At 38.7% G+C, this 24808-nt stretch overlaps 1 protein-coding gene across 1 annotated transcript in view; it reads right to left on the bottom strand.

Annotated features, from left to right (window-relative positions):
- Positions 1 to 24808, bottom strand: part of DGKH (diacylglycerol kinase eta) — a 254466-nt gene that overhangs the window by 39700 nt on the left and 189958 nt on the right. Inside the window, exons 14-21 of the mRNA XM_034758420.1 lie at positions 21517 to 21616; positions 19310 to 19586; positions 17615 to 17743; positions 8102 to 8236; positions 6394 to 6511; positions 5514 to 5624; positions 5256 to 5352; positions 1866 to 1973 (exon numbers count right to left, since the gene is read on the bottom strand). Coding sequence (XP_034614311.1) covers positions 1866 to 1973; positions 5256 to 5352; positions 5514 to 5624; positions 6394 to 6511; positions 8102 to 8236; positions 17615 to 17743; positions 19310 to 19586; positions 21517 to 21616 — 1075 coding nt within the window. The remainder of the gene's footprint in view (positions 1 to 1865; positions 1974 to 5255; positions 5353 to 5513; positions 5625 to 6393; positions 6512 to 8101; positions 8237 to 17614; positions 17744 to 19309; positions 19587 to 21516; positions 21617 to 24808) is intronic.

The following is a 24808-nucleotide window of genomic DNA, read 5'->3' as shown; positions in this document are numbered from 1 at the left end:
CATCTTCCCAGGAACTGGATTACAGCCTACTCACAAATTGGGATGAATTCCATTCCCCCTGCTTGTTTACAAAGCCCATTTAGCTTGTGTTTTATCTTTAGTGCAGGGATGGGTATTGTTATATTCTGGTTTCTCTGCATGTATAATTTACTTGCATAGAACTTCTGTAGCGTGCTTTTTTTCCAACAACAACAAAAGAAATAACAGTCTTCTAAGAATTCAAATTCAAGGATTAGCACAGCCCCTTTCCCCCCGTGGGTTCTGCTTCTAATCTCCCTGTTCTTTCCAAACTAACAAACTCCCTGGGATAACTCCCCATATACAAAATTCAGTAAGTGTGTTGTGGTAAATGCAGCCAGGCTCACTGAGCAATATTTTAGGAATAGACATCACTGTCAAGACAGCCACTTTCTTCTGTCCAGATAAGCAGAACCAGCAACCTCTCAAAAATTACCGTCAGTATTGCTCTGTTGATCAGTCACCTGAGACAGCACGAAAAGCAGTGAGTTGTGCACCTAACCTCCCACAGAATAAATGCGTCACCTTCGTGACACATTTGATTATGAGTAGCAACAAGGTTACTCCCAGACATACATGTGTGCTGCATACAAATATGATTGCTAGAACAGTCTTCCTCTCTTTCTTGACCCTCTGGGAAAAAAAGCAAAAATTCCTGAATGTAACCTGAATGGATGTTAGGGAAACTTCCATGCTGCAAACATGAATATGGAGGCCACCAAAATGCTAGATATCTTTACTCAAATGCAACTTGAGCTGACTGCCACGCTCAAAAGACTTGTACTATGAATAGGAAAAAGACGCCAAAGAATATGAAATAATGTTTTTGATGAAGAAGGGGGGAAAAAGGGGGTGTGAGATTGTGAACTGTAAGAAAGTTAAGCACTTCGGGGAAAATGTTAGGGATAGTCTATGTTAAAACACAATCTTACTAATGAGTCTAATTTTAAATGATAATTAAATGTACAAAACCATGTCAAAGCAATACTGTGATTCAGACTTCACACACATTAAATCAGGAAATTCAAAATTATGGTAATCCCACAGCAATCACACTAGATAATTTGTGCATAAAGTACACTTCAACAGTAAAAATCCCATCTGGCATACCCTCAAAGCAGTGAAACAGTAGTGTATGTAGTAAAGTGTCTGTGCAGTATAAGGTCTGTCAAGAAAAAAAAAGGACCATTTTGGATCAGTCCATAAGCTTACTGGCAACAATATATACAAGATATAGACACAGAAAAAGGTAATTAAAGGATTCTACAATTTTTAATCCTCTCTTCAGTTAATTTATTCTCAGTCCCTGTTTTCAGATTCACCAATCCACCTACAGCTTTTTAAAGAATAGGAGCAAAATGAAGATATAAGCTGTGGGAACGATACAGTTGGCCAGCTCCCTTTTCTGTTGGATATAGTGCACATAAAGTGCATGCACTGGGAAACCTTGATTATAGCAGATCATCAACTAGTACATAAAAGAGGAGAGGGAATTGCTATTAACTTTCATCATTGTTTGTAAAGGAGTCATGTCTAAAAATTCCATCTTTATAGCTATATATTCTTTAAGTATTGAGCCCTATTTGGAAATTTCGGTGACCTTAAGGGGAGGAGAAAGGAAAGAAAAAATAAAATGAAAATCAAAGTGACATTTTCAGTAAAAATGGAAAAACTTAATGCAAGAGTGCACACATTTCTAAACTGAAACCACCTTACGGAACAATAGCTTCCTGATAGTTATCCAGACTATATACCAGTACTATTACAATTAAACGAGAACAACAATAGTGCAAAGTGCTTTTTGTAATTTTTGTTTCCAAAGGTTACTTTTCTTTAATGTTACTTACATCATCCTCTTTGGTTCCACCCCAGAAATTAGTCCCACCAGCATAGCTTGGAATGTTAAGCACAGCTATGCCTTGAAGACTGGGGAGGGGGATGTATTGTCCATCACACTGTAATGCATAAAAACCTATGTGAGAATGTAAGACAAATGACCTGATAAAGTAATCAACCATTTCTAATTCACAAAGCATTTCAACAGAGTCAGCAATGGAAGCTAAAGTCAATATTGCATTAGTAGCTCTATATGAGTCTATTTTTCCTATGATGCGGAGTAGCTCTGCATAAATCTATTCTTCACACACTAATCAAGATTTTTTCTTAAACTACAAAATATTTGAGCTACAAATATCTGCAACAGTGTCAAAAGGTAACTCTCTCTGTCCCTTCATAGAAATTTGCTCAAGTTCCCAGCAGTAACTTTATGCATTTATATGTCAATCTCTAACTACTAGGAATTTGGAGGTTTCTTGCACCTTCTCCTGAAGCATATGGGGCTGGCTGCTGCCAATGACAGGATACTGGGCTATCAGGACTGATCTTGGTGCATATGGTCCAGCATGTCTACTCTCTTCTAACCAGAAATACTACCAACAGCAGATAGCATCTTTTAGTTGCAATTAGAATCTCATCACTGGAAAAATAACTATACTACTGCAGTGAAAAGAGGTCAAATGAGCATACAAAATATTATAAACATAAATATAAAATGAAAAATTATTAAATGAATATGTTTAAACCATGTATAAAATGTTAATAAAATGTAAAAAGCTATGTAAGAATATATAAAAAGAGGAATACTACTTTCTTAAATAAACTAATACATGGTAGCATTCCATTTGTCAACCACATAATGACAGAAGCCATTGCAGCATATCTACTTGTTAACTCTGGGATAAAGCCTAGAAAAAAATTGCTATGAAAAATGAGAAAAAGTACTTATTGTGAGATTTCACTTTAAACTTGAGACTTCATTGGATGTTGCCACCTTCATCTCTCATTATTTCAAAAAAGGCGTCATTCACCCATTGGATAATTAGAATCCCACCCTGTAGAGGTATTCATAGTCTTGCTAAACTATTATTATTTACGTAGCATCCAAAGTATGCTAGATCCTTTTCTAAATATGCAAGAAGACAGTTTCCTACCCTGAAGTGCTTACAATATAATCAAACAAACAATGAAAGGTGGAGGGAAAGGATTTAATAAACAAGCATAATGAGAAAGGTGGAGTTAAGCAAAAGTCTTGTTTGTGCTTATATGCTTGGCTTCACTTGTATATATGTCTCAGTGCCCTGAACTGTTCATGTCCAATTGCTATCCCCTGATGAAAAGATTTCTTTCACCATTTCCCTTGTAATTTGCATTGTCCACTTCTGACAATTTACAGAAAAACAGCCAGTCAGAAGATACTCATGAAATTCCAAACATGCAAACAGTCTCTGGAGCAGTCCCTCTCTCTACATCCCCTATCCCCTAAAATACTTAAACAACTCTGTCTGCTGCTAAAAAGTAACCCTGGAGTCAGTGGGAGAACAGTTTTGGAAGTACAACATATTGAACCCACTTCTGAAAAAGTGGCCCAAAATGTATTAGAAATATACTTAGTAGCACCTGTGATCTCTGGTTTTATATTATTCCACCTTAGCAGCAATTCAAAATATAAAAACTTAAAATATTACAGTATCCAAAGTATGGCATGAAATTAATAGATGTGACTGTTCCACTTGTGAGTTATAGTATATGATTAGTTCTAAACTCTTGAAAATGACTAATTTTATATCACTCTTTAATGCTGTGTATTTTATCACAGCACATAACACATATCATTATGTAAGACAATACTAAATATGAAACTTCCACAGACTTTTCTACTTCCAAAAATATTCAGAAATAATTATGAAAAGGTCAGATTTGAATGCTAAAATATATCTTATTCAAAAGAAATGTTACAGGTTTGCAGCTTCTTAAATTAGAAATCTACCAGGAGCATACATAATGTTCTTTCCTATCATCATCTTCACTAACTACAGCACAATTTCTAGATAATTGCTAAATCCTTAGATAATGGAAACTTGCTTCTATAATACTAAACCCTTCTAAAACGCACTCAAGAGAAAGGCCAGGTCTACACTACACCCCTAATTCGAACTAAGGTACGCAACTTCAGCTACGTGAATAACGTAGCTGAAGTTCGAAGTACCTTAGTTCGAATTAGTTCGAACTTACCTTGGTCCACACGCGGCAGGCAGGCTCCCCCGTCGACTCCGCGGTACTCCTCTCGGCGAGCTGGAGTACCGCAGTCGACGGCGAGCACTTCCGGGTTCGACTTATCGCGTCCAGACTAGACGCGATAAGTCGAACCCAGAAGTTCGATTTCCAGCTGTCGAACTAGCGGGTAAGTGTAGCCAAGGCCAAAGAGAGTTACAATAAATTAAAATTACTCCCTCATCTTAACAGGTATCTTCATATAAATAACATGAACTTTCAGATAAAATATTTAGCACAAAGAAAAGGACAATGCATGTTCTTTCCTTCCCCCATCAAACTTGTAATCATTGTAATCATTTCCCAGACTTGTATCACGGCTAATCTCTTGCTACATCTGAACTTGTTAGACATTAATGTCTTTTTCAAGTTCCCAGTATTTTGAAAAAGGCTTAAATTTGGTTTTAGAACTAGAGTAGGAACTAGCCAGATTGAATTGATTTATACATGTATCTGTGTTGTGGCAAGACACAGTATCTTCCTACTTCTACACAGTTCCCTCAATATTGGAATTAGGAAAGTCTCTCTAAATGCCCTGGTTCTTTATATACTAAATTCTTTATGTACTAAATTCATCTGTCATTTATGATGAAGTCATTTTTAATCATTCTTAAGCCTTCTTTTCCAAGATGTTTATTAGGTACTTTGTATAGACATTTAGTCAGCTTCCATACAAGCTAAACCAACCTGACAGGATTAATGATTTTTTTTTTCCATAATGTATATTGTTGTTCTTGAGACCTACTCTCCATTCACTGTGTCCCAAAAGCCCCCCAAAACCTTTTATTGGTGTCAGTGAGAGATGTATATTGAGAAAACAGATCCCTTAGAGTCTATTGTCTCTTTAATTATATGAAAAATTATTATAGTGACAATGATAAAAGTTATTCAGAAACATTAAATGCCATACTTTTGCAGATTTTAAAATACTTATTGTGTGTCCAAGGATTCACATTGTGATTAACTTCTCATCCACTGCACTTCATAGATTACATTAATGAGGGATAGATTTTTCATAGTTTCACCTAACTTGTTAGGTACAAAACAAGTGAGATATTTCAAGAGGATCCCCATGTAAATTTTAATGGCAAAAACCTCATCAAATCTGTAAATAAAATAAATATTACCTCAAGCTGAACTTTTTGTTCTAAGTTCTTATAGGTTCTTTGCAGTAACTCTTTGGTACCAAGCACCCCATACCACATCATGTTCTTCGTCCGGCTTCTGGAAATAAGTAAATAAAAATTCATATACTGAAGCATGCAATTTGTTATGTATCAAAGCTGTGGAAAGAGTCAAAAGTTAAAGATATAAAATAAAGCAAACAGAATAAGAACATTAAGAAAAATTAAAGGCCTCTGCTTTATCACTAAGAACTCCATTACCGGCACTTTTCAGGGTGTTCCTCTCGTTTATTATTAAATTCTAATGAAATTTTTGCATCTAATCCAATTCCAAAGTAGTTGTTCATGACACATTTTTCTGAATATCCTTCCCTGTGAAAAGAATACATATATGTAAGTATCCACTTATGAAGTTATCTAAACAATTACTTTAGGGCTTTGAGCTAGATTGTGGCTGGCCCTACCACAGGCACATGACCGAGGCAGGGTGCAAAGCATTTGATTGATTGATCTTAGATACTCTTGTGGCCCATTACTCAGTACCTGAACACTTCACAAACTTTAATGTATTTAAACTCATGACACCCCTGGAAGATAGGGAAGTGCTATTATCCCTATTTTACAGATGGCAAACTGAGGAACACAGGAAGTCTGTGATGGAGCAGGAAATTGAGCTCCCAAGTTCTAGGCTGGTGCCATAACCACTAGAGCATCCTTCCACTCTATAGCAGTCACAGCGACCATGGAGTGTAAGTCACCTCAAAAGGAACAGAAGAGACAGGGCCTTACTTCCACACCCCTACCTAGGGGAGCTTGTCCGGGGTGGAGGAGGTTGCATGCTCCTAAGGTGGACAGAGAACATGCTTCATGTGTGTATCAAGAAGCTTCATTGGTCACAATGCCTTCCAGTAATCCTGCTGTAGCAATGCAACTCTGCACTGCCTTTAACTCAGGGCCTCTGCCTAAAAGACACCATCTGGCTCTTTGAATTTATTGAGCATTATTATCTATAAAAATTGTGCTTCAAGGCTTGCATTATTCATTCTAGTAATTACGAAGTACAATTTCCTAAAGAAATGATTAAGGAAAAGAGACTGAACCCCAACACAGTCAATTTGAGAAAACAAGGAGATTTTCTTACAGTGAATCTGGATCAGGGTCAATAAATGGAGTAGCACCAAATGGATCAATGTTTGAAAGTAACATTTTGCTGATAATTGAACTCCCCGCAATAGAGGCAGCTAATCCAGCTCTTAAACCTGAAGGAGAAAACACAGAAACAAAACAATATTTGTTAATATAACACATGCAATTCTGAGAGATAGTATTGTCTATAGCCAAGCACAGGATGGACACGAAGTGCGCTTTCTCAGACAGCTCTGCTACTGCACCTAAGTTCTTACCTACATTACCTCTCTCTTCCAGTTTTGGCCTCTCTTGAGCAGAAAGGCAACTGAGTTGAATTCAGTGGTAAGGTTCACTGTCTACCATTGGAGAAAAATATCACGATTTCAATCCAAGACTACGGAGGTGACAGGGTTGCACAGTAATCACCTAATGCCACTGAAGGTTACCATATTTTTCATCTCTTAGTCCAGTCACCCAGTCTCCAAACTATTTCATTACTTCAGGTTGGTTTTGGGAGGAGTTGAGGGGGGGGGGGCAGGCTTCCACAGTGGGATCATTGTTCATGCAGCCTATCAGCTCATTTAGAATCTTTGAGAAATGCTTAACTCCTTAATTCGGCTTGATAAATGTACGTTCAACAGGGAGTTCTTCCCTTGCCAACCTTTTACACAAGAGAACTTCTCTGCAAAACATGTAAAGCCACCACTTTGATCTCCTAGACAGGGAGGAAGGGGCTGAAGGCAAGTGAGAGAAGGACAAAGCAGATAGAACAAACAAGTATGGGTGAAAAAATGAGGGCAAGGGGACTAGAGAACAGAAAGACAGAAGTCAGATGGGATGGGGAGGAAAGAGAGAGAGAGAAACAGGCAGGTGTAAGAACACAGAAATACAAGTTAAATGAAAATAAATAAGGAAGACAGAAGAGGAGAGGCAGGCAGGGAGAATTTGATTAATGAGCTAAGAAACAATTCTTGTTTCTACCATGGGAATGGTCAGAGCCTGATTAGCTTTGCCCACTGGAAAGTTGGCAATCCTGCCATGCCCATTTTGGTGAATATCAAAGTAACATGCACAACTATGTTTAATTAATGCAGATAGAAATTTGCTTTCAAAAGCTTTTAGTTAAAGTGATCTACAAACAGTACATGCTTAGTTTCAATATATATTGTTAATACTGATAATGAAAGTTTATTAAGCCAGTGTTTTAGCAATGCTTTCTGGTATACATTTATACTTGGGATGTGTACAGATTTCCTAACTGCTATTGTTGCAAAGTACCTTTTTACAGTTTAATTTATATTTTTACTGACAGGTATGTCCCCTTGGCATTTCATTCAGTCAAAAGATCATTTCTTAACTGACTCTGGCCCTTAGCCTCTTACTAGGCTAGCACAGCCTTCATCCACTAGGGGAGCAAGGTTCCTTTGACTCCACGATGAACTCAGCCCTCCCATTTCTGCTCCTCATTCCCCAAACCAAGTGCAATGCTTTTGTAATGTGTCTGGTGCTCAGGACAGTGACCAGAAGCATTTTCAATTAACATACATTCTCTATGATACCACACAAAGAGGTTATGCATATTAATTCACTAATATTTGTAAAGTTCTTTGACATCTCTGGGTGGAAGACACTATGTAAGTGCAATGTATTATTATTTAACAACTAATTGTGGCATATAGCAAGATACTGAAAGAACTAATGGAGTTCAGAATCATCATTACCTGGGCAGATTATCCTGGTGTTAAGTACAGGGAGGTTTTCTTTACCAGCTGCCACAGCTGGGGCAGAGAAAGAGCCGGTATGAGAGGGGATGCCCCGACTTGTGTGTCGATCTGGAGATTTTGGTGCAGCTTTAACTATGCCAAAAAAAGAAGAAGAAATAAAGTTAGAACTAAATATTCCCCCACACATAAATTGTAGATACAATTGCATATATGCTTATCTAAGATTCAGAGCCTCAACATGTTGTACAAGCATGAACTATTAATCTAACCTATTAACCCACTTTGAGATCTCAAGGAGAACCAGCAAATATCTGTATTGTTTTGTCTGAATATTGAGTGTCCCTCTGTGTGTTTGCTTGTGATGGGTTATTTGCTATGGAGTTAGATCAAAAGGAGTTGTTAAAGAAACCAAGCAGGAGAGATGAAATAATGGCCTAGATAAGAAGCATCCCAGCAAATGTTCAAACACAATAACCAGGAATATAGCTGTGAAGATGTAGCTGTTTTGCCAAGGCTGAGACTCTAGAGATCAAAAGACACACATCTGTTAAAAGATCTGCCTTGCAGAAAGGGAGTGGGAAGAAAAGGTTGTCAACTGCTGCTGGCTGACACAGACTGACAGAGAGTCCGGTCCTGCTGAAAGCACAATGTAACTTGGTCCCCAAGAGAATGCAGGACACCATAGCTAAGTCATGTCTACTGAGGGGCTGAGAAGGAATGCCAAGTGTAGTTAAGACAGTCAGCATATAGGTGTGTTATTTTAAATCCACTTCTTGGAGTGCACCTTTGGCAAATAAATTACAATTTGTTTTAAAGAAACTGCTTCTGTGTTACTACATATTATTACTGTCCACAGGCTGCCGAAGGGAAGCTCTGATAGGTGCCATGCCCATGGAGACTGCTAGATATCCCAATTGGCAATGGGCGGGGGGGAGAAAGGGGTTATCCCAGAGACCCAGTCAGAGTAGTTGGATCATGGGTATCCACCCCAAAGAGAAGTGGAGGCACAGTCATGCCTTGAAAGGGTGCAATCAGGGAACTGGAAAGGGATCTCAAAAGGGACAGCCTGAGCAGGGACTGTAACCAGAAATATTTACATTTATGTATTTACTTCATTTATTCTACTCATGGAGAAACTCAGATGCAGGAAGTTCAAGTGATTAGCTCAAATGAAAATCCTCAGAGATGCATAGAACAAGACCTCTGCAGTTCCCAACTTCCACTTCAATTCATTAGGGCACATACTAATTTAATATTATCTTAAACACTGCACTTCATTTCTGATAAATGTAACAGGATGTCCCATTGAAAAAAAATGCAGAATTAAGAAGGAAAAAAAGGCAAAAAGTTTAAAAGATTTGCTGTAATAGGAATTATGTATAAGGCCACTAATCCACATCCAAAGTTCTTGGAGTGCTATATAATAATTTCATAATAAATTATAAACAAATCTAATAAAAACTGCTCTAATAAAACTAAAGAAAAATGGAGGAGAAAGGAAAACATTCTAATAGTGGGGCGGGGTAACAAGTAATCTATAATTAGGGGTAAGAGTACTTACCATTTTAAAAAAACTTTGGGAATAAAAGCAAGTCTTTACGTGGTGTTTAAAGGAAGGGAGTGGAAAAGCTGTGGCAAATGTAAAGAGCAAACACCATAGAACCCACTACAGTTCAAGACAGATTACCTGTCAATATGAGGCCCTGATTTGGGAAAGAATTTAAGCAAAAATACATAAGTATGTGTTTATGTCCATTAACTTCAATGGGACTGAAGCACGTGCTTAAAAGTTAAAGTGTTTTCCTGAACTGGAACCTAACACAGGATCATGCCATCAGCTCTAGGTGCAGGCTCAAAGGGGACATCAAACTTAGCTGGGCCTACAGTGTCAAAAGTATGGTCCTGCTCTGATAAGCAACTCAATAAAATGGCTTTGTGGGGAGATCTATGTTTATTGTCTCTATCTGACACCCAGGTCAAACATGATCAGCTTATAAATAAAAATTACTAGCTTTGCAAAGTCAACATGGGATCTGAAAGCTAAACTGATCACCAGTGTAACCTCACTGTCTTCAGACTACACTTTCAGTAACACTTGTGCAACCTCCTAATGTCAATGGAATTACAAAGGTCTGACTGATTAGCCAGGTAGTTGGAATTTAGAAAACAATTTTGTTAAGATGCACAAACTGGAAACAGAATCCAGCTCAGACTCTCACAGCTGTGTGGTGTCTGCTGGAGCAACAGCAGTAAAAACGTATTATTGTCACTAAAGTGAGCTGATATACTCAATATACCATCGAGAAGGGATAAAGATAAGTAAAGAAATGCCATTTTAGATAGTCATTTTTCAGAGTAGAAATTCACATTAAAGGCTCTAACAGTGACAGTTTAAAATTCATCCACAACATTGCAGGCAGTCAGTGTATAAAGAAAGAATGCAGGGTGAGAGTATTACAATGATGGCTTCTTAAATCACTAAGGAAACACGCTGCAGCATTCTGTACTAGTAAGCTGTGACAAAAGCCCACTGCTGGAAATCATAGCAGGACGGAATTATAATAATGGAGCCCCACAACCGCCAGGACATGTTGCTGTTGTAATGTCATAATGGGATCAATTGGGGTGCAGCATAAGAAACTGGGAAAGTAAATAAATGTCTCTTACCCATGCCCAAAACATAGTTTGTTAGAGTAAAGCTGCCATGTAGCAGTAGTGAAGTATCCAGAAAGAGTTACTACCCCCCACCCCACAACAAGAAACGTTTTTGATTTAACACAAATAATATTATTTCTAAAGCTACTCATTAAGTGACTGTAGAATTTCAACTAGAACCTTCTTCACTTCCCTCCTGCCTGGCTTTCTGCTACATACAATCTCTTAGGGCATGATCAAAAAAGACTACCTGTTTTAAAAACCCCAAACAAGACCCCGCTAAGTGGGAATACTAGAGAGAGGATGGTCTCACATACTGATGACCCTCCACCCCAGCAAGACTTCAAACTTCCCAGGGTTGAGAACAGAAAATACTATAATTCGAGTGCATCCAATAGTAACTGACTATTGTCAAGTAGTTCGCTAAGCCAAGACTGTGGGTCTATGGGCAAGAGATGATATTCAATTGTGTATCATCAATATACTGGTGATGTTCTATCCTGTGTTTAGAAATAACTCCCAGGGCTCTCTAAATCGTCCTAGTGGCTGCTCTGACCCCAGAAGCAGCCAAGATTTGGAAAAGCGCAAAGATGGCTTAAAGCCACCTTAGCCCCCCACATCCCATGAGGCTCCTTAGATGTGCAGCATGGAATCTCACTCCATTTCTTGAGGACAGGGAAAACCTTTGCATAACTGAGGATGGTCAGCATCCTTCCCTCTAAAGGCCTGTCAGCACAGGAAGTTATACTGGTATAATTGTACAGACACAGTTAAACCACTGCAACTCCCCATGAAGACACTCTTATTCCAAAATAAGAGTGGCTCTTCCCATTTTAGCTTAAACTGCTTCTAAAACAACAAAGATAAATGAGAAAAAGGCATACTTGTATAGAATAAAAGTTTCCTCTTGGAGAGTTATACCAGTATAATTGTAACAGTTTAAATTCATACTTACTATATACTGATACAACTTCCTGTGTAGAAAATCCCTATGCTAATAATTGACAGTGACAGACAACAATGGCATCAAGTAACTAGGATGTGGGAGCAACAGAGCTTGCAGGTATTGGGTTTCTGGGAAATCAGAGAAGTACTGACCTTCCCCTTCCAAAACCAAACTGAACTCAACAGGGGAGAGAAAGCCTTTTGAGGTCCCGTCTCTTGTCAAAAGGCTTGGTAAAGGAAACCAGTCAAGAGCTGACCCTTCACAAAGACCACATAAACTCACAGAAGCGATCAGCAGAAGTAACTGCTAATAGAATGGAGGAGAACAGATCAATAAGACGTCACACTATGTAGTCCATCAAACTGTCAGTGTTAAAGACAGTGGACAGATCGAAGATGAAAGGATGGAAAAGAGGCACTTAGCCATGGCCAGGAATAGGTCACTAGTGATCTTGGTAAGAGCAATTTGTAACACCTATTGGCTTTTGGCATAGCACTTCTGTGTGCCTGCATAGACAGAAGATGATCACACTCTTGGTAGCTCTTGGTCAACTTTTCCACAGTTTACTGTACATGCCCAAACTACTTCAACTTCTGATGGCCTGAACCATACTGACCTCCACGTACACAGAAAAGAAAAAAACCCACAGAAATTCAGCTGATCTGAACATTTTCTCTCACCATTTGCATTATCATGGTTTCAAAAAGTTCACAGAAAATATATGTAAAAAGTCAACAGTTAATATAATCTTGCACATTACAAACAGAACAGTGTGAAAGTGTCCTGGATTTCATATCGGTGAATTATTATGTTGACAAACTGAAGAGAGTGCAGAAAAGAACCACAAAAATTATTTGAGGGCTGGAGAAAATGCCTTACTGTGAGAGATACAAAGAACTCAATCTATTTAGCTCATCAAAGACCGCGTGGTAACTTTATTAAGGAGTGTAAGTACCTTCACCTGGAGAAAGCAAAGGGTATCAAACCAAGCAGAGAAAGTCATAATAAGAACCAATTGCTGGACATTAAAGCCAGACAAATTCAGATTAGAAATAAAGCACAATTTTTTAACAGTGCGGGGTGATTAAGCATTAGAACGAAATACCAATTAAGCAATGGTTCTCCAGCATCCTCAAAAATTAAGCCTAAATACATTTCCAGAAGATATACTTGAGTCAAATTCAAGTTATTGGGCCTCACACAGGGGTAACTGGGTGAGGATCTACAGCCTGCGATATACAGGAAGTCAGACTAGGTCATCTCATTGTCCCTTCTGGCTTTAAATTCTAAGAATTCACAAATTAACTACAGCAATTATAAGGAGATGATATTGAGGTCATAATATCAACACAAAAACATGATTCTCATGTGTATGACAAAACACCATTCTTAAGTGGTAGGGAGCTAACAGAAATACAGATGGAAAATGATATTCAAGTTTTATCTAATTAAAATTATTATCTATTTAGACTAAGGTAATTAATGCGAGGAAAATACTACTTTCATCAAGCAACTGAGGGAGACTCTCAGAGGATTAACAAATAATACTCAGAACACAATTATCTTTCACTCTGGATAATGCTACTCAAAAATTCACAGTGCTATTCTTACAACCCGTTTTCTCGGAACTCAGGAGCAAGGCAGTAGCATTAAGAGAAAAATCAGCAGAACAGCTGTTCTTTATTTGACAGATGAGACTCATGGGGATAAGCTGCAATAAAAATGAAGTTCTTCTGTTCATGCTCTGATAAAAACTAACACAGCCCTCGTGAGTAAAATTGATGTTTCATTGCAGGTAATTGAATTAATGTTTCATGTTTTCTCCTGAAACACCCATCTCCCACTGACAATATTAACATGTACTCCACTTCACACATTAGATGTTTGAATACTGATACAACTTCCTAATAAGTATACTAGTATTACTCTAGGAAGCAATGGTTATTTGATGCACAAACAAATTTAGTATTGTTGGCCATTCCTATCTGACAGAAATGTTTATCGGCCATGAAATCAGCAAATGCAAACTACCACAAAGTTAGGTTAAGCTTCCTCTCTCTCTTTTTGCAATGAAAACTGAAATAACGAGGATGTTCAACTCTGCACATGCCGTTTTAAATAAAGGTCTACATATTTATTTTTAAATACTGTGGTTCTGATATGCAACCCTCCATTATTTTAAGAGCAGAATTTGTGGAAGTACAAATTCAGCACAAGTTTCTGTAGATGAAGCAGAGACTTCTTAGAAAAATAAATGAAAGCATGTAATTTTCCCTAACATAGCAGACTCTCTGGCTTGTCCACCCCCAAATAATTAAACTAGCCCATTTCTGTTCAGGTATGGCAATAGGGAGCTCCAGCACATGGTACAACCCCATTCTAAAGGTAATTCCTAATCACAAACATTTAATTAATTAACAATACAAGTAAAACAAAATTCTAAGTTTCATTCTTTATTATAATTAAACTTTAAACGTAATGGTCATAAAAATTCCCAGCCTTAGAGTCTGAAATCCTCTCAAAAAGAGGCTCACCACAGGCAGCAGAAACAGAAGCTTCCCACATTAGCCCTTCTTTGTGCTCTAACCCTGATTTAAAAGGAACCACCTACACAGACCAAGTTCAGTCTCCATGCCCATTCATAGATTCATAGATTTTAGGACTGGAAGGGACCTCGAGAGGTCATCGAGTCCAGTCCCCTGCCCGCATGGCAGGACCAAATACTGTCTAGACCATCCCTGATAGACATTTATCTAACCTACTCTTAAATATCTCCAGAGAAGGAGATTCCACAACCTCCCTAGGCAATTTATTCCAGTGTTTAACCACCCTGACCTAGACCTCCCTTGCTGCAGTTTAAACCCATTGCTTCTTGTTCTATCCTTAGAGGCTAAGGTGAACAAGTTTTCTCCCTCCTCCTTATGACACCCTTTTAAATACCTGAAAACTGCTATCATGTCCCTTCTCAGTCTTCTCTTTTCCAAACTAAACAAACCCAATTCTTTCAGCCTTCCTTCATAGGTCATGTTCTCAAGACCTTTAATCATTCTTGTTGCTCTTCTCTGGACCCTTTCCAATTTCTCCACATCTTTTTTGAAATGCGGTGCCCAGAACTGGACACAATACTCCAGCTGAGGCCTAACCAGAGCAGAGTAGAGCGGAAGAATGACTTCTCGTGTCTTGCTCACAACACACCTGTTAATATATCCCAGAATCACGTTTGCTTTTTTTTGCAACAGCATCACACTGTTGACTCATATTTAGCTTGTGGTCCACTATAACCCCTAGATCCCTTTCTGCCGTACTCCTTCCTAGACAGTCTCTTCCTATTCTGTATGTGTGAAACTGATTTTTTCTTCCTAAGTGGAGCACTTTGCATTTGTCTTTGTTAAACTTCATCCTGTTTAACTCAGACCATTTCTCCAATTTGTCCAGATCATTTTGAAATATGACCCTGTCCTCCAAAGCAGTTGCAATCCCTCCCAGTTTGGTATCATCCGCAAACTTAATAAGCGTACTTTCTATGCCAATATCTAAGTCGTTGATGAAGATATTGAACAGAGCCAGTCCCAAAACAGACCCCTGCGGTACCCCACTCATTATGCCTTTCCAGCGGGATTGGGAACCATTAATAACAACTCTCTGAGTACGGTTATCCAGCCAGTTATGCACCCACCTTATAGTAGCTCCATCTAAATTGTATTTGCCTAGTTTATGGATAAGAATATCATGCGAGACCGTATCAAATGACTTACTAAAGTCTAGGTATACCACATCCATAGCTTCACCCTTATCCACAAGACTCGTTATCCTATCAAAGAAAGCTATCAGATTGGTTTGACATGATTTGTTCTTCACAAATCCATGCTGGCTGTTCCCTATCACCTTACCACCTTCCAAGTGTTTGCAGATGATTTCCTTAATTACTTGCTCCATTATCTTCCCTGGCACAGAAGTTAAACTAACTGGTCTGTAGTTTCCTGGGTTGTTTTTATTTCCCTTTTTATAGATGGGCACTATATTTGCCCTTTTCCAGTCTTCTGGAATCTCTCCCGTCTCCCATGATTTTCCAAAGATAATAGCTAGAGGCTCAGATACCTCCTCTATTAGCTCCTTGAGTATTCTAGGATGCATTTCATCAGGCCCTGGTGATTTGCAGGCATCTAACTTTTCTAAGTGATTTTTAACTTGTTCTTTTTTTATTTTATCTGCTAAACCTACCCCTTTCCCATTAGCATTCACTATGTTAGGCATTCCTTCAGACTTCTCGGTGAAGACCGAAACAAAGAAGTCATTAAGCATCCCTGCCATTTCCAAGTTTCCTGTTACTGTTTCTCCCTCTTCACTGAGCAGTGGGCCTATCCTGTCTTTGGTCTTCCTCTTGCTTCTAATGTATTGATAAAAAACCTTCTTGTTTCCCTTTATTCCTGTAGCTAGTTTGAGCTCATTTTGTGCCTTTGCCTTTCTAATCTTGCCCCTGCATTCCTGTGTTGTTTGCCTATATTCATCCTTTGTAATCTGTCCTAGTTTCCATTTTTTATATGACTCCTTTTTATTTTTTAGATCATGCAAGATCTCGTGGTTAAGCCAAGGTGGTCTTTTGCCACATTTTCTATCTTTCCTAACCAGTGGAATAGCTTGCCTTTCGGCCCTTAGTAGTGTCCCTTTGAAAAACTGCCAACTCTCCTCAGTTGTTTTTCCCCTCAGTCTTGATTCCCATGGGACCTTACCTATCAGCTCTCTGAGCTTACCAAAATCCCCCTTCCTGAAATCCACTGTCTCTATTTTGCTGTTCTCCCTTCTACCCTTCCTTAGAATTGCAAACTCTGTGATTTCATGATCACTTTCACCCAGGCTGCCTTCTACTTTCAAATTCTCAACGAGTTCCTCCCTATTTGTTAAAATCAAGTCTAGAACAGCTTCCCCCCCAGTAGCTTTTTCAAATAAAAAGCTTCTGAAATAAAAAGTTGTCTGCAACTTTCAATCCTTCAAAACCGTAGCCTCTCTGGTAAGTGTACATTTATTGCTGTTAATGCCAATTTCAGTAAAGTTTTGGTTCCCTCTTTAAAATATATTAACAACAATACAGGTCTAGCACATAAAATCAGGTTTCTGTTATATAGTTATGATGTCCTAGTAAGGATATCAAAGTAGATGAATATGGCCCAGACTCCAAAGGGCACATTCTGGATTCTTAGCATGTCATCTGCCCAAATACCACATAGAGAAACAAAGGTTTGGAAAGATACCCACATAGAAAAAAATTAAGTTAGGGTTGTGAATGTTGCACCCATTAACTAGCATTAACAGAATGCTATAGTTTAAAAAAAAAAGCCAGAAATTCAGGATATTAACAATTAAGGTTCCAGCATCATATTAAACTCACCAGCCTCCTACCTATCAATTAAAAACTATCAGCAGTTTCCATCTGAAACTAAAATCTGTCCTGTTGAGAACACAAATTCTAACAGATGATCTTGAATTGTCTCATATAAACCTGCACTGATTTTTTTCAACCTATATCAAATCTAGGTTAGCTTCACTCTGCTGTTTCTCAGGAAGGTGTCAAAACAACAGAACAGAACCATATGATGCCTCAAAGAAGTTATAAACTTTGCAAAAACAACACTCAAAGCTTAGAGCACTGAGCCCCACTTTCAGGCCTCACACCTGTTTCAAGAGTCCCTACAGTAGCAGATGAAGTTCAAGATGGCTCCTATCAAGAGATATATAGGACAGTTTACTCACAAAGAAGTCTTTTCCCCCAAAAAAAGTGGAGCCTGTATATGTGCATCAGAATCAGGCTAATAATGGAAACTGTCTAACCAGTTTAACTCTGAAGTCACTACTTTGGCTTCATAAAGTAATACTCTATAGAGTTTTAAAGAATTTTACGCTGGATTACTTACTTGTCTGAGATTCGTATTCCTTTGTATCTTCCTCTTTTTCTTCTTCTTTGGATTCATCCAATTCCTTACTATATTCTATAGGAGATTGGTTCACTTGTTCTTCAGTATGAGCATTCTGTTCATCCACAACTGCATAGCAGGAGGAAAAATAGTTAAAATTTCTTCAGAGAAAATACGCATATGTAAAGCTTCTGTAGAAAATTAACATCCTACTACTGTAGCACTCATTTAGGACATACAGATATTAAGAAAAGGCCTGTTCTGCCTAATCAGTTCAAGAGCAGTTAGCAATCCTCTGACAGTGATAATGGAATAATTAAACTGAGAGGTGATTCACCACCATATTGATAATAATACTTTAAAAACAGAGCTCTGTGATGGTTTGGCAAAGCTTCCTGCAGATAATTTTCAGTACTTTTCTTTCTGAAGGAGAAGAGTTACAAAAGTAAACAAAACATATTACATCAGAAATCCCATCTAGCCCAGTTAAATGCTATAGAGTTGGATCAAATTTTCTAATATCACTGTATTTTCTGAGAATATATTTTGGGTCTAATTTTCAAAATTACATGCACACAACTGAGTGCTTAATTTGTGCACGCAATCAGGTTTAGTGGCTGAGCTTAAGGCTAGTTATGTATAAGTGGCCACCTGCATTCACAAATAACACAGTAATTGTGAGACTCAGTGCAAAGCAGGTGCATAGCTACAAGTACATTTTTGTAAACCTAACTAATTTTGAAAACAAAAGTTTCTCTTTTACTTTTGAATAAATGAAACTCTGAATTACATTTCTAAAATGTAGCCTACCTATGCTATGAGAAACCTGAAGAGACCACTCGGACATTGTCACATTCTGTCCATTTTGTAGTAAACATTTGCTGATATACAACATATGAAGCTACACATTTAATCAGAAAAATAGGAATCGAAAATATATGTGCAACACAGGTAAATTAACACTACTGTTGAAAGTAAAACTTTGCACTATGGAGCCTGATTTCCTAGCCACTGCATGCAAGCTACTCCCTCTGACACCTATAGAAGCTGCACACATGTAGCACCTGGAGAAGTGGGTCCCTGACTTCTGATGATCAACTATGCAATCTTATCACTACTTTCACCCAATTTTGGCATTGAATTTCTTCATTTTTAAAGAAAAATATTCCTGTAAGCTAAATTACACTACAAGACTTTTCTATAAGAAAATAAATTCAGTAACTGGAAATTTAAAAAGTAGTTTTAGTGCAAGATTAAGAAAAAAAAAAAGGGAATGCCTATTTCTGCAAATTTAAAAAACAAAACCCAAAGCATATGTGCTTGTAATCTTCTCAGGAATTCAGACCAACATGACAAAAGGAGCAAAGAAAGTGGTACTTGGTACAATTTCATACATTGTTGAGTATATCTCCACTAGCTACTCCCTTTGGCAGCAAACAAATGTCATGTTAAGGACTCCATCTTGTCCCTCAAATAGCACAGGAATGAATATAGTATAAAGATACAGACAGACAGACATATATATATATAGGATAGGCGGTATTCTAACACATGGCATGTCTTGCCAGATAGCTTATAACAACCATCTACTGAATTTATGTAAGAATATGGGAATCAAGTATTAACAATGGAACTTTATGCTAGCAGAAACAGTGACACTCTATGGTTAACAAGCAAACCCTTGCTGATGTGCACCTTTTTCTGCTTGTTCAATGATTTGCCTCACTGCTTTCTTTAAACTGTTTGCCCGCAGCATTAACTGTTCTCTTGGTTTGAAGATTTTCTGAGTGGAAGACTTTGCAATGCTCTCTGTTAACTGTTCCTTGCTTTCAGACAAGGATTCTTCACTTGAAAACTCCTCAACTTCTTCCTCTACAATGGGGGGAGTGATCCGTGGTAGGATGGGAGTAGCCTGGGCTTCGGTGTGAAGAGCCTGGAGCAATAGGTCTAGCTTCTCATTTAATTCTGAACACTAACAAAGTTACACATACAAACAAAAAGAAAAAAAAATCACTTGAGTGTCAATTCAAAAGTTAACTACCAGATTGTCTAGTCTAAGCTGGGTAATGATTTGTCTGGAGCAGGATATTTTTTGTATTCTTCATTAAACACTACTTTAATAGTTTTCTATTTTGTTTAAGCATACAGTGAAGAAAAAAAATCAGAGACTGAAATACAAAGGCATAATTGTACAATAACATAGTCAACAGAGCAAGTATTCTTTTTTCTGCAATGTAATTTTTTTCTCTCAAACCAGACTCTTAATTTCCTTATCCACTCTAGATCACGCATCTGTGATTTCAGCCTGGCCCACTATATGTACTATTGTTCCTCCTCCTCCAGCTGGTTATTTTCTTTTCACAATCCCATTGTTTTATTGCAATTAACTGTATCCCTTTCAGAGAGAAGTCAATTCCTACAGCAGTATATTTCTGTGAATGTCTGTGGTTGTAGCTATGCATTTTCCTCACTTTCCTAATATATGCCTAGGACAGCAGTTCTCAAATGGTGGGTCAGGACCCCATAGTGGGTCACAACCCCATTTTAATGGGGTCGCCAAGGCTGTCTTAGACTTGCTGGGGTCCAGGGCCAAAGCCCGAGCCCCACCACCCAGGGCTAAAGCCGAAGCCCAAGGCTCATATTACAGCCCCCCTGCCTGGAGCTGAAGCCCTTGGGCTTTGACCTCCTTGCCCAAGGCAGTGGGGCTTGGGTTTGGGCTTTGCCCCTCCCCCACATGGGGCAGTGGGGCTCTGGTGGGCTCAGGCTTCAGTCCCCCATCCTGGGGTCTTGTAGTAATGTTTGTTGTCAGAAGGGGGTCACGGTGCATTTAAGTTTGAGAACCCCTGGGCTAGGATATATACTCTCTATTAACTGAAAAGTAATTTTCAATTGATACGCTTTTCAATAACGTCAAGTGTCCATTATTTAGCCTCACCAAAAGAAGGCTGAGGGGAGATATGATTGCTGTTTATAAATACATCAGAAGGATAAATACCAGGGAGAGAGAGGAATTATTTAAGTTAAGCGCCAATGTGGACACAAGAACAAATGGATATAAATTGTCCATCAATAAGTTTAGACTTGAAATTAGACAAAAGTTTCTAAACATCAGAGTGAAGTTCTGGAACAACATTTCAAGGGCAGCAGTGGGGGCAAAAAACCTAACTGGCTTCAAGACTGAGCTTGATAAGTTTATGGAGTGGACGGTATATTGGGACTGCCTACAATGGCATGTAGCTGATCTGCGATGGGTAGCAGCAAATATCTCTAATGGTTGGTGGTAGGACACTAGATGGGGAGATCTCTGAGTTAGCACAGAGAATTATTTCCCAGGTGTCTGGCTGGTGGGTCTTGCCCACATGCTCAGGGTCTAACTGATCGCTATATTTGGGGTCGGGAAGGAATTTTCTCCTGGGTCAGATTGGCAAAGAACATGCAGCATGGGTCACTTGTGCATTTAAAATAGTGCAAATGGTAGATTCTCTGTAACTTGGAGTCTTTAAATCATGATTTGAGGAGTTCAGTAACTCTGCCAGAAGTTAGGGGTGTATTACATGGGAGGATGCGTGAGATTCTGTGGCCTGCAATGTGCAGGAGGTCAAAGTAGATGATCATGTCGGTCTCTTCTGACCTTAAAGTCTACGAGTCTTGTTTTTATTTTGTGGAATGGGAAAGAAAAAAGGTCATCTTTAGTAAATTTAAAGATTGTTTACTAATGTAAAGTTGGTCCCTTTAATGGAAAGAAAAACAACTTATAGCCACTGACCTCATTGAGAATAGGGTCAGGTCTCCTGAACTATTTTTGAATTAGAATACCCAGTCCCCCTAAATTAATTTAATTGTCATTAAATTTTAAAAACCTAATAGTAGCTGGGAAAAAACATGTTAAGAAAAGTTCTTACTTTAATGGCCATGGTATCAGCTTCCTCTGCATTTTCCATTGTTTTTTCATAGGTCTTCCCTATTTTGGATACGAAGTCCTTTACAGTTTCACATAATATCCTTTGGATAAAGAAAGGGAATCAAATAAAAAGAAATGAACTGGATGTATCTATTCAGATTGATTATTGGATGTATTTTTTTAATTACTAACATAGTTTTGGTTTTCTTATTACAATTCCACCAAACTCAAAGAGAACTCCCATGCTTCTTTTGCATGAGAACATTAAGAAAAAGTTATAGCCAAAGTTTTAAAATCACACACTTCACATGTGGGAGCAGACGAACCAATAAAATTATAGCCATTACTCTACAGTGTATATACAACTGTAGACCATTCTGGTTCTAAAGGGGACACCATCAAATAATTTTGAAAAGTAGATTTTATATTTTTCTTTTTAAGTATCCAGTGCCTTTTGGTACACATTGGTTCCCTACCCCTTCCTTCCGTTTTCCCTTCTATTTCTAACTGAGATAACATTAACGTGGTCATTTTTATTTATTGCCTTGTTTGCATACCTTTTAGTATCAGTATCATCAACCATACCAACAGAGTTGATAAAAACTTGTGCTCCCTCTACGGACTTAGGCCAATCTGCAAATCACTCCACGTGGGTAGACCCTTGCATTCATGCAGACTTCAGTGAGACTCTAAATGGGTACAGGGGTCTGTACCGGGGCAGCACCCACCTCTCGAGAGTGCCTCCTTCTGGTCTGGTGTGTCTGCAGTCTTTCAGTTCTGGTGACCCCTGTCAGTGGTTCTCACGTGGTTTTCTAGTGACTCAGCCTTCCGGCTGAGTCACACACACTGTGTATGTGTATCAGAACAGACCCCTTCTGAGGTATACAGTCCACAAAGGCCTGTCTCAGCACCCCTTGGCTGGTGTTTCTCTAGCCCTCCCTGGTCTCAGTCTTTAAGTAATCCTGGCCCGGGTATGGGGCCATACTCCTAGAGCTTCCTTTCTGGAGACACTACCTTCCTGTGGCCCACCCCAGGCTCAGTCCTTATTCAGTCCCAGCAGCCAGCCAGGAGCTCCTTTGTTGCTCCCCCGGTCCCTGCCCACATTGAGCTGTCTGTGGGTCCTGCTGCTCTTTCAGACAGACAGGAACACAGTCCTCTCTTCTCCAGCTCCAGCCAACAATTGACTGCTGCTCTCTTCTACAGCTCGTTTTTTATGGCCCTGTTGGGCCCTAATTGGCTGCTTCCCTGCAACCACTCTAGGCCGCTTGGAGGACTTCTTTTCTGCTCCTTCCTGGCCTGGGCCTAGTCCACCCCATCACAGGGTCCATTTACAGAGTTCTCAATGCAGGATCGAGACCTTTGAGACACATGCTATCCTGAGATATACCTGTCCAAATGACAGTGATGTGAGTGACCTTTCACTAGTGTAAATGAGAGCAAAATTTGGCCTTTGTTGCTTACTCTGAACATACAAAACAAATTTATGCATTGGGCTTGCATGAACACCTAACATTGTTAATTGTGTGTAGTTTCAATTCACAATGAATAAATGGTGGATCTTAAAAAGAGAGTCAACAATTAAAATCAAGAGTTCTGATCATCTGGCACAGATAAATATTAAAGGTGCAGTACGTAGACCGTCCTGATACAAACTGCATTGTAATAACCTGCTTTCTTAGATGGAAAAGAATTGTAATGACAGATGCATACAATCTTGACTCTATTGTCAGTCAATTGGCCGCTGCCAAAATGAAAAGCCCCTTTTAATTTGAGGGAGTCAACAATCAAGTGGACAAGAGGGATCCAGAGAATATAGTGTATTTAGATTTTCAGAAAGCCTTTGACAAGGTCCCTGACCAAAAGCTCTTAAGCAAAGTAAGCAGTCATGTGATAAGAGGGAAGGTTCTCTCATGGATTGGTAACTGGTTAAAAGATAGGAAGCAAAGGGTAGGAATAAATGGTCAGTTTTCAGAATGGAGAGAGGTAAATAGTGTTGTCCTGCATGGGTCTGTACTGGGTCCAGTCCTATTCAATATATTCAGAAATGATATGGAAAAAGGGGTAAACAGTGAAGTGGCAAAATTTGCAGATGATACAAAACTACTCCAGATAGTTAAGTCCCAGGCAGACTGTGAAGAGCTATAAAAGGATCTCTCAAAACTGGGTGACTGGGCAACAAAATGGCAGATGAAATTCAATGTTGATAAATGCAAAGTAATGCACATTGGAAAACATAATCCCAACTATACATATAAAATGATGGTGTCTAAATTAGCTGATACCACTCAAGAAAGAGATCTTGGAGTCATTGTGGATAGTTCTCTGAAAACATCCACTCAATGTGCAGTGGCAGTCAAAAAAGCAAACAGAATGTTGGGAATCATTAAGAAAGGGATAGATAATAAGACAGAAAATATCATAGTGCCTCTATATAAATCCATGGTACGTCCACATCCTGAATACTGCGTGCAGATGTGGTTGCCCCATCTCAAAAAAGATATATTGGAATCGGAAAAGGTTCAGAAAAGGGCAACAAAAATTATTAGGGATATGGAACAGCTTCCATATGAGGAGAGATTAATAAGACTGGAACTTTTCATCTTAGAAAAGAGATGACTAAGGGGGGGTATGATAGAGGTCTATAAAATCATGACTGGTGTGGAGAAAGTAAATAAGGAAGTGTTATTTACTCCTTCTCATAACACAAGAACTAGGGGACACCAAATGAAATTAATAGGCAGCAGGTTTAAAACAAACAAAAGGAAGTATTTTTTTCACACAACATACAGTCAACCTGTGGAACTCAGCAAGGTAAAATGGAACACTATGATTTCATATGGGATTCACGATTTCTGGAGAGATGAGCCCTCATATATAGAGATGTTCAAATTTGGGATCAAAATTCTGTGGCTTGAGCCCATATTTAATTATTCCATATAGCTGCAGACTCCTACTTCCACATTGGTTATGTGTGTGCGTCTAATAGACTGGATGTGAACAAAAAGAACCCCTTTAAGTAAACCATAAGCTTTCGTGGACTACAGCCCACTTCTTCGGATGCATGCATCCGAAGAAGTGGGCTGTAGTCCACGAAAGCTTATGCTCTAATAAATTTGTTAGTCTCTAAGGTGCCACAAGTACTCCTGTTCTTCTTTTTGCGGATACAGACTAACACGGCTGTTACTCTGAAACTTGTCTTTAAGTAAATCTAGAGAGTAAGAACAGCTTCATCTCATTGGCAGCTGCCCATCACTGAACAAAAACCCTCTCTGCCATTTTGCTTGCACACACAT

This window comes from Trachemys scripta, chromosome 1, assembly GCF_013100865.1.
Source record: "Trachemys scripta elegans isolate TJP31775 chromosome 1, CAS_Tse_1.0, whole genome shotgun sequence".
Taxonomy (NCBI): domain Eukaryota; kingdom Metazoa; phylum Chordata; order Testudines; family Emydidae; genus Trachemys; species Trachemys scripta.
This window is presented reverse-complemented; position numbering and strand designations above follow the sequence as displayed.